Below are 11,199 nucleotides of genomic sequence, written 5' to 3' on the forward strand. Positions count from 1 at the left end.
AGTATTGTCTAAAAAAAATCATACCGATATGTTTAGGTACGTACGTTATTTTATAATTATTGTTTTGCGTTTGGCGTGAATAATTATAAAATAACGTATATTATGATAATATAGGTTACGTTGTATTTTAGATGAAATAATAACACATATAAAACAAACCCTTAACTTACTACTTGTTTTGCGTTTGGCGTTAATAATTATAAAATAACGTACGTACCTAAACATATCGGTATGATTTTTTTTAGACAAAACTTACTCGATATCGATAAAAAAATGTTTCTCACCCTAGTTTGATTGCGACAGTCTTTTGTTTTGCTATGGATTTTCCGGGCTCTGGTAATTTCATTGTCCAGATTCCCGTCCGCTAGCTTGCTTGGCCTATGCCTATACTTGCGCCATCTAGTAGCGAACGCATACAACGCAGCAAAAGTTGTATTTTTCTTACCTTGTCAGATTTCCGCTGTTTCCATTTTAATGTGCTACACAGGAATAAGCGGAATAAGAATATATTTATCAAAGTTCTGTTTCTCTCTGGTTGCGTATGTTTGTAAAATAAGTAAATTATATTTTTACCTCGATTCCATAAAATATTAAAATTTTGTAAAATAAAGGTCAAGAAAAATACAACTTTAGGATGTCACTGTCATTAGTGTCAATTGTCATATAATTGTCATTGTCAAAGTACGCATGGCTTCGGGTGCGTGTCAACACAGTTAACCTCCAGTCCTACTCAGATTTCTGATTTAAAATAATAAAATGGGTAAAATAAGGAAACCTAAGCGTACTAGAGCCAGACAAAATGTTGTCGTCGAGAATTCCGATGAAGAAGAGGAAGTGATGGTGGATTCGAAAGAAAATGTAGTTCAAACTATCCTCGATCAGTTGCAGGTTAGAATCCAAATTATTTAATTTTTCTTATCTCCAACATTCATTCATATGCTCTTTCGATCGCTATTCTTATGATACTTTCACAAGTATTCATATATTTAAATGCATTTGCAAAAAACCAGGTTATAATCATTATTTCAAATTAGTTCAAAACTTTCGAGTTTGTAAATGTTAAACTTTACAAATATTTTCAGTATTGGCCCGTCTGCTACAGTACTTGATTTTACAATAATAGTATTAATGTGAAAGTTGATAATAAAATAAATAAATAATATATTCAAACACTTCTTATTATCTTATATCTACCTTCTACTTCATCTTACTATCTTTGATCTAAATCTTTCCAAAATGTATGGATTACGAATCAAAATTTTGTCGTATTATTAAATTACAGGCTGCCAATGTGGAAGAGAAATATTGTGGCATTCAAACCTTTGCCATGTTAATAGAAAGTCCAGAAAACATTGAACTGGTCCTAAGCAAAGGTCTAATCAAAGTGGTTGCTCCTCTGTTGCTGGATCAAGCTAGTTCAGTCAGGAATGCCGCTGCTGGAGCTATGCGGAACTTCTCTGTTGCAGGACATGAGGCCTGCGAGGGACTGCTTGAACAGGATGCCATGACAACACTCATATGTTACTTCCATGAGGTACACAATTTTGTCTTTGTTGTAACCTATCCAAATCTCTGTCTCTGTCTGGTAGAAATATTTAATTTGCATATACCACATTTAAACCTTCTTTATTTTGAAAATGACACAGATAAAATCTGAATCTGACTAAATTTATGAAACATACCTTAATCCTTTCAGCACACAGAATCCTTTACACCAGAGGCCAGTTCTGCTTCTAAAGATGAGGACATGGACACTATTATTCAGTGTATTAATCTGCTTTGGAACCTATGTGAAAGTTCAGGTATTGTAATCTTGTTGTATTTCTCTCAGTGATTACTAGGGGCATTTCATGGAAGCCATGTTCCTTATAAAATCATTTTATTTCATAATACCTTTTTATCTTCAGAACATTCACATTAAGTTTTGTGCTATTATTTTACCTTGATGTATAATAAGAATAATTTGTCTTTCTTACAGATCTAGCTATCAAATACCTTGGACAGTCAAGAATATTAGACATATTACCCAGATACCTTGATTTGACAACTTTTGGTAATGACATTGTAACTGCAGTGTTGCAGTGTCTTATAGTAGTTGTAGAAGACAATCCCCAAGCTATGGAGAAAATAAAGTGTAACTCAGAAAAGCAGTTACAGGAGTTACTGTCATTGGAGAGCAATGAGCCTCCAATACTTTTAATGAAGACTCTGGCTGCCGGAGTCACAATAAACACGTGCGGGGGAAATATATCCAGTCTGCCTGGTAGTGTTATTCACCAGATAATGGCGATTCTAGCTAATACTCTGTCTGTAGATCATAGAGCCACATGTAACAAGCTTTCTAGTGAAGTGCCGCTGCCTGACGGAGCTGGAAAGATTACAGCACCCAAAGGAAAAGCAGCTCAAGTGTTGGAGAACCACATAAAATCTGTCTCACAAATGTTGGATGCTCAGCAAAGTGCTGTGGAAATTGTGGCCAATATTTGTTCTAGTGAAGGTAAGTTTGAGGCACTGACCAATATAAGAGATATGCTATTAACCGATTCTTTGTAAGTTCTTCTCCATCAAACACATACCTATCAGATACCATATTTCCAAAACATTTGTAGCATTTTGGAAATGAAATGAAATAAATTTTTATTTTGCTTGAACCATAGTACAGAAGTTGTTCAGACAATATTATAAATAACATATTTCTCGATCATCAGGCATGCAAAAAATATCTTAACCTACAGCTAAAACTAAGTCTATACAAATTATGGTCAGGGCCAACTTCAGTCAAAAGATGACGTGTATTCTTCTATGGAATAGATAGAATGCTTTTTGTTCAAGCCAAGCTTTGACCCCGAAACTGTGAGTTATAATAGTTTTCAAATGCAATAGTTTAAAATCCCATCTATTATAGATCTTGATACTCATAGAAAGAGTGTGTTTACTATATAAAGCTGTTATGAAGTAATTGTTGATTATAGATCTATTTCTCATTTGTCATATTCATGATTACTCATTTGTTTTTTCTTGTTTCAGATGCAGATGATTCTGTAGACGGTGGAGATTCATCAGACAATGAAGAAATGCCTGACGATGACCTGAACTGTAATGGCGACGAAACTATGTTGCCTGAAGACAAGTTACCGACTGAAATTTTGGAGGCTCTGGTGTCTATGGAAATATTTGATAAGGTGTGGGCGAAGACGCAGTTACCTGCGGAAAACGTGCTGATGATATTGAAGGAATATGAGGGCTCAGGAGTAGTGTGCAAAAAGTGAGTGACTATGAGTTTAATTTTATTGTTCCCCTAAACGTAAAAAATAGCTTTTATTTGATAAACGCGATCTCATATCTTTAGACTTACTACTGATAATGTTTATGTGGTATGGTCACAGACTTTAATTGTTGATCCACTTCTAGCTAATTTTATACTGAATATCCCATAGTTAGCTGGTAGTCTAGTGGTAAGTACGAGCGACTTTCGTTCCGGAGGTCGCGGGTTCGAACCCCGGCTCGCACCAATGAGTTTTTCGGAATTTATGTGCGAAATGTTATTTCATATTTGCCAGTCGCTTTTCGGTGAAGGAAAACATCCTGAGGAAACCGGACTAATTCCAATAAGGTCTAGTTTACCCTTCGGGTTCAAAGGTCAGATGGCAGTCGCTTTCGTAAAAACTAGTGCCTACGCCAAATCTTGGGGTTAGTTATCAAAGCGGACCCCAGGCTCCCATGAGCCGTGGCAAATGCCGGGATAACGCAAGGAGGATGATGATGATCCCATAGTTAAGCATAGTTAAGCTATGATATGACGTTCAGTATAAAATGAGCTAGAAGTGGATAAACAATCAAAGTCCGTTACTGTACCTATTTAATGTTTATCTGCTAAAATATTTTTTAACCCTTTGTTAACCTCTAACGCCGATTGTATGCAGCGCGTCATAGTAATCCATGTCGGAACTCACAAAGATATTGGCCTATCTGACATAATCTTATTTGTAAAACAAAAAAGTAGGTACTGGAACTGTATGTTTATTAGCTAATACAGTAGTACTTCAATAAAAATCTTTGCTTTTCCAGGCTTCAAAATCTACAAACACGATCTCTGCTGTGCGTGAACAACATGTTATCAAGTCTACCCATAGATAACCTAGGTGGCGTCAACGGCGTCTACAAGCTCTGGGTGGAAGCGGGCAAGATGGTGTTCAAACAGAATTCGGACGCTGTTCTCTTGGAGTCGGCCACTGCCGTCATGAGAGCGTCGCTCGACAAAATAAAGCTGAGGGAGAATGGGAACACTGATAATGTTCTGTTCAGTGATTTAGCTGTGTCTGATTTGGAGGTACTTATTTAAATTGTCTTAGCAAAATATAGTCATACTAGTTATGAAAAAACCGGCCAAGTGCGAGTCGGACTCGCGCACCGAGGGTTCCGTACAAACCTGCAAGGAAAAAAGTAATAAGTTTATATTTATTAAAAAATATATATTTTGTAATGTAACTAAAAATTTAAGGTTTTCGGAATTTTTCCTTTATGTGTGCTATAAAACGTTGCTTCATGCCAAATTTCAAGATTCTAGGTCGACTGGAAGTACCCTTTAGGTTTTGATTCCCTTGCGAGTACTTGCGAGTTTCAAAATATGCAGCTTAAATTGCTGTTTCTTTTGATTGCGTTGACATAGAAGTTTGATTTTGTTACAGCTTAAAGGTATTATAGACCTGAGTATTTGGTATGAATTTCAATTTAATACCTCTACGCGTTTATGAGGAAATGGGTAGTAAGGTTAAAATTATTAAAAAAAAAAATACTATGTGATGTAACTAAAAATTTATGGTTTTCGTAATTTTTCCTTTATCTATGCTATAAGACGTTGCTTCGTACCAAATTTCAAGATTCTGAGTTCACGGGAAGCACCCTGTAGGTTTTGATTCCCTTGCAAGTGTCGAAAATTTGCGGCATAAACGGCTGTATCTTTTGATTGCGTTGGCTTAGAAGTTTGATTTTTTCACAGCTTCAAGGGACAGTAGACCTGAGTAATTGATATAAATTTCAGCTTCATACCTCCACGCGTTCCTGAGAGAAAGGGTCTTGACAGACGGACGGACGGACGGACAGACAGACAACAAAGTGATCCTATAAGGGTTCCGTTTTTTCCTTTTGAGGTACGGAACCCTAAAAAAAGCTGCACTTTTAGATGGAAGCAAGTAGTCAGGGACCAAACGACCTCTTTTACAAAAAGTCGTCGACATCTCTTCTAAATACCTAAAACAGGTATGGATGTGTTCCTCGTTATCTCCAGATTACGAATTGACCTGTTTTAGTTTAAGGAGGGGGGGACGGGTTGAGAAAAAGGGGGGAGAAAGATGGCGGCCGACCATCATAGATATTTATTCACATCTCGAGTCCTATGGCACCAATCTGTTCGTGCAAGGTCTCGTTTGAAAGCTTATTAAACCTACTTTAATTGTTTTTGAATAACTATACTCATAAAAGTAACCGTTTACGAAATATTTGAAAATATGTGTTTTTTTATCGCGCATGAATTGCACAAGTACTAGAAAAAATGCGTCTAACTCAATAAACAATAACTTTACCGCAATTGATGTTATTATAAAATTTTCGCGTCTATTCATGCTCTTTCTAAAAATATAAGTTTCATTGGTATATAATGATATATAACCATGTAATTACGAATTTGGTTTAGCAGGAGTCACTCTGCCCGGTCGCAGAAATGGGCGCTGACCGTAGTAAAGTATTCAATATTTTTGAGGTCCTATTTTACGGATCCATATGCGAGAGGTATCGTTTCAAAGCTAATTAAACCTACTATATTTTTTTATAAATAACTATAATCATAAAGGTAGCTGTTTAGAAAATATTTGAAAATATGTGTTTTATAGACCATGAGTCGCACAAGTACCTACTGGTAAAAAATGCTTCTTAATCAATAAACAACAACTTTCCGGAATTGATGTTAGTATAAGATTTACGCGGAATTTCGTGTGCTTTCTAATAACATAAGTTTTATTGGTGTATGATATTATATAACCAAGTAATTACAAATATGGTTAAGTAGGGGCCACAGCGCCCGGCCACGTATGGATGCTGACCGTCACCAAATTTTCTATATTTTTCAGATCCTATTTTATTTAAAAGGAATCTTTTGAAAGCATATTATGCGTACTATCATTGGTTCTCAATAATTTTAGTTGTAACTGTAGTAGCTAACAAAATATTTGAAAATATGCATTGGAACCGATGTGAGTAAAGCATGCTTCTAGCTCAATGAATTATATTTTTTCCGCAAAATAAACGGCGAAATGTATGACCTTTTCAAATAATAAATTTTGTCAGTATTGCATAAAGAATTAATCCATCATACTCACTGCGCACCGTCATATACATGGATGACCATTTTCGTTGCCGTTTTCATAATTTTTAAGATTGTATCTTGGTGCATGACCAATAAACAATAACATTACCGCAAATAATGTTATGATAAGATTTATAGGACATTTCATATGCTTTCTAAAAATATAAGTTTTATTGATGTATGATATTATACAACCAAGTAATTACGAATTTGGTTTAGCAGGTGTCACTGCACCCCCGTGACGTAAATAGGTGCTAACCGTCGCCTAATTTTATGTATTTCTCAGATCCTATTTTAGCGATCAATTTGTGAGAGGTATCATTTGAAAGCATATTATGCGTACTATCGTTACTTTTTAATAATTTTAGTCGTGATTGTAGAAGTTTACAAAATATTTGACAATATGTGTATTTTTACTGTATATGAATAGCATTCGCACTGATACGAGTGAAACATGCTTCTAGCTCAATAAATTATATTTTTCCGCAATTGATATAATAACGAAATGAACCGCAAAATGTATGGCCTTTACAAAAAATGAGTTTTGTTAGATTTGCTTAAACAATTAATGTTAATTTGTCCACCATACCCACTGCGCACGGTCAATCGTCATATAAACGGATGTCCACCGCCGTTGCCTTAATTTCTTCATCATTTTACAGATTTTATTTTACTGATCAATTAAGTATATAAGTAAATTCGATACGTGATAGATTATATTTATTATGAATATACGATTAGTGAAATAAAATCTGAAAAATCATGAAAAAAGGCAACGACGGTGGACATCCATTTATATGATGGTGCGCAGTAGGTGAGCTGAACAAATTCAAATTAATTGTTTATGCAATACAAACCAAACTTATTTTTTGTGTAAGTCATACATTTTCCGTTTATTTTGTTATTATTTAAATTGCGGAAAACTATAATTTATTGAGCTAGAAGCGTGTCTTATCAATGCCAATGCTATTCATGCACAGTAAAATACACATATTACTAATCAAATATTTTGTAAACTTCTACAGTTTCGACTTGAAATATTAGAAATAAAGATAGTACGCATAATATGCTTTCAAATGATACCTCTCACAAATTTATCAGTAAAATAGGATCTGAGTAACGTAGAAAATTTGGCGACGTCAGTCAGCACCCAATATCGTGACAGGGCGCAGTGACACCTGCTAAACCAAATTCGTAATTACTTGGTCATATATTATCATACACCAATAAAACTTATATTTTTAGAAAGCGCATAAAATTTCGCGTAAATTTTGTAATAACATTAATTGCGGTAAAGTTATGGTTTATTAAGTTAGAAGCATTTTTTATCTGTATATGTGCAACTCGTGCTCGAAAACAAAACTCATGTTTTCAAATATTTTGTAAACAGCTACCTTTATAACTAAAGTTATTCAAAAATAATTATAGTAGGTTTAATTTGCTTTCAAATGATACCTCTTACATATGGATCCGTAAAATAAGAACTTAAAAATATTGAATACTTTACTACGGTCAGCGCTCATTTTTATGCGACCGGCGGAGTGACCACTACGAAACAAAATTCGTAATTTAATTGTTATATTATCACTTACCAATAAAACTTATATTTTTAGAAAGCTCATGAATAGTCGCGTAAATTTTATAATAACATCAATTGCGGTAACGTTATTGTTTATTGACTTAGAAGCATTTTTTACCAGTACTTGTGCGATTCATGCTCGATAAAAAACACATATTTTCAAATATTATGTAATCCGCTACCTTTAATACTATAGTTATGTGTAAACAATTATAGTAGGTTTAATTATCTTTCAAACGATACCTATCACATATGGATCCGTAAAATAAGACCTCAAAAATATTGAATACTTTACTACGGTCAGCGCCCGTTTATGCGACCTGGAGGATAACCCCTGCCAAACAAAATTATTAATTATATGGTTATATATTATCATATACCAATGAAACTTATATTTTTAGAAAGAGCATGAATAGACGCGAAAATTTTATAATAACATCAATTGCGGTAAAGTTATTGTTTATTGAGTTAGACGCATTTTTTACTAGTACTTGTGCAATTCATGCGCGATAAAAAAACACATATTTTCAAATATTTCCTAAACGGTTACTTTTATGAGCATAGTTATTTAAAAACAATTAAAGTAGGTTTAATAAGCTTTCAAATGACACCTCGCACGAACAGATTGGTGCCATAGGACTCGAGATGTAAATAAATATCTATGATGGTCGGTCGCCATCTTTCCCCCCATTTTTCTCGACCCGTCCCCCCCTCCTTAAACTAAAACAGGTCAATTCGTAATCTGGAGAGAACGAGGAACATATCCACACCTGTTTTAGGTATTTAGAAGAGATGTCGACGAAAATCGTGAAGGAGACGACTTGTGGCCAAATTGGCTCTAGACTAAAGCCGCTTTGCATGGTGATAGTAGACATCATAGTAAACGATTTTTTCCGAGGATATCGAAACTTCATCCCTTAGGAAGCCGAGCGCAGCGAGGTGTTTTATGAAAATGAAAAAAATTCTATCTTTTTATCATATGGTCCGATTTTGACAAATCGTATCTCAAATGAAAGATATTGATTAGTGCAACTTAAAAAAAAATTAAAAAAAATATTGTTCAGAAAAAGTAACAAAAAAATTGAAAAATGTAAATTTACGTATCGCATTAAACAACTTCAAAGAATGAATGACAAAATGTACAATATCGATATACGAGTTTTTTTTAAGTTGCACTAATCAATATCTTTCATTTGAGATACGATTTGTCAAAATCGGACCATATGATAAAAAGATAGAATTTTTTTCATTTTCATAAAACACCTCGCTGCGCTCGGCTTCCTAAGGGATGAAATTTCGATATCCTCGGAAAAAATCGTTTACTATGATGTCTACTATCACCATGCAAAGCGGCTTGCTTCCATCTAAAAGTGCATCTTTTGGTCAAAAATTCTCCATAACAAGTATGACTAATATGAAACTGCAATCGAACCTCCTAACGCCCACCATACAAAAAGTTTGCCAGAGAATTTTCATCCTAGTTGTATTTTAAATTGAGTTTCGTTTTGGAGAATTTTCGAGACAAAAGAAATGCTACTTTATTTGTTCACATGAAAGTTAAAATTCCATTGAAACAGAATGTACATCTCATCTTCATTCAAAGCTAGTTAAAAATCGACTTGTTAAGTTATTAGTCGGTAAAAAAACCTTAAAAGTTGCTGCTTTATATTTCTTTCAATTTACTTTTTTTTTAATTTTGGGATATTAGTTACAATAGAAGCATCGCATTTAATTTAATTTGTACTCACTTCACTATTACCTTTACTTTCAGATGATGCTAACAGGCATCCGCGAATGTACCGTCCCCGAAATACGATCCAACCTCATCCGCATGATCGGTCTACTAGCTCTTCTGTTAGTGAACACCTTGAACGACGCCTCAGCAAACGTGATATGCACCATCACAGACTTCATATTAGACCAGGCACATAAGGAGAACGAGGTGTGGGTGCTGGCGGAGGCTGTGGATACTATCATCGATCTGTATTCGGAAGATGAAACTGATGCGCTGGCTGCTAAACTGAATCTTGTTGAGAAATTGAACGCGTTATCGCCAGTACTGAAGAATAAGGTATGAGGAAATAACTAACATAATAATATCATTCTTATAATCAGGCAATATAGAAGATTAGTGTATATTTCAACCTGATTTGGCCCAGCGGATTTTGTATGATTAAGTAATAAACATCGCATAGGACTATTTGTGGGGACTTACTTAGATAAAGGCTGCATTCCGGCCAAAGATGTTTTTAAAGACGCAGCTAGCAGTGATTGTATTGGTTCGTAAAAACACGCGGTCGAAACAGCCTTATTTAGAGGATGCTGTTTAGGGTTGCAAAAAAACGGTTTTTTTTCGGGCTTGAAAAAAAACATGAAAAAAAACCGTGAAAAAAAACAGTTTTTTTTCTGGATCATGTTTTTTTCTAAAGTACGAAATCTCAAAATTTGCAAAGCAATTAATACTTTTATACGGTTTTTTAGACTTAATGTTAACTATTAAACACATTTAATCAAATAATTTTAATTTCTGGTCTTATAAAAGTAACATTTACGAAATCTGTAGTTGGTAGTTATCACTATTTACTGTTGGCAACACCACCACCTCTCCGCGTTGCACGCCGCATCGGGGATTTCCCAATAAACGTTTGTATACTGAATGTTAATCGAATTAAAATGTATGTTATTATTATTGAAGCACGTTACAACTCACGAAAAACCGTTATTGTCGAATTATTTGTTCATCGGAAAAAAAAAACCATATTTAGAAAAAAAACAAGGGTGCTCGGTTTTTTTTCATGTTTTTTTTCAAAATTCTGAAAAAAAACATTTGGTTTTTTTCTATTTGCAACCCTAATGCTGTTGATGAATAGTGATAGGAGACTAGCTGATGTATGACTTGAATTTGAATAAGTTATGAAAGTAATAATAAAAATAAATAATGATTGCACCTCTCGTTGACAAATATGTTACAGAATTTATAGACAGAATAGATGAGAAAAACACAATAAACTTTTTTAGTAAATATGTATATTGTATAGAGTACCTAATTTCTGATTTCAGGCAAGGCAACAAAAGAAGCTACCAAAGGAATATAAAGTTCTCGTCAGCACTGTCACGTCTAATTTACCGAGATTTATTAAGTATAAGAAAGGAAGAGTAAGTAAGTTATGAAATGTTTATATAAATAAGAATATGTGTACACATAGTCCAATATATTTTACAAAATTACTACTTGTAGTATAATTTTTATTAAAGTTAT

General features: G+C 34.2%; 1 protein-coding gene across 1 annotated transcript; it reads left to right on the forward strand.

Moving 5' to 3' along the window:
* Nucleotides 1-693: 693 nt before the first annotated feature.
* LOC125225073 (HEAT repeat-containing protein 3) lies at nt 694-11,169 on the forward strand. The gene is made up of 8 exons (XM_048128595.1): nt 694-888; nt 1,283-1,534; nt 1,697-1,802; nt 1,979-2,497; nt 3,028-3,265; nt 4,069-4,330; nt 9,712-10,011; nt 11,001-11,169. The coding sequence occupies exons 1-8, from the start codon at nt 757-759 to the stop codon at nt 11,109-11,111; spliced, it is 1,920 nt and encodes a 639-aa protein (XP_047984552.1). The 5' UTR covers nt 694-756; the 3' UTR covers nt 11,112-11,169.
* Nucleotides 11,170-11,199: the final 30 nt, after the last annotated feature.

Source organism: Leguminivora glycinivorella, chromosome 4 (genome assembly GCF_023078275.1).
Source record: "Leguminivora glycinivorella isolate SPB_JAAS2020 chromosome 4, LegGlyc_1.1, whole genome shotgun sequence".
Classification (NCBI taxonomy): domain Eukaryota; kingdom Metazoa; phylum Arthropoda; class Insecta; order Lepidoptera; family Tortricidae; genus Leguminivora; species Leguminivora glycinivorella.

Coding starts and splice junctions, on each gene's coding strand:
- LOC125225073 (XM_048128595.1), top strand. CDS start 757: ATGGGTAAAATAAGGAAACCTAAGCGTACTAGAGCCAGACAAAATGTT. Junction 3,266..4,068: donor TCAGGAGTAGTGTGCAAAAA/GTGAGTGACTAT, acceptor TTGCTTTTCCAG/GCTTCAAAATCTACAAACAC. Junction 4,331..9,711: donor TAGCTGTGTCTGATTTGGAG/GTACTTATTTAA, acceptor CTTTACTTTCAG/ATGATGCTAACAGGCATCCG.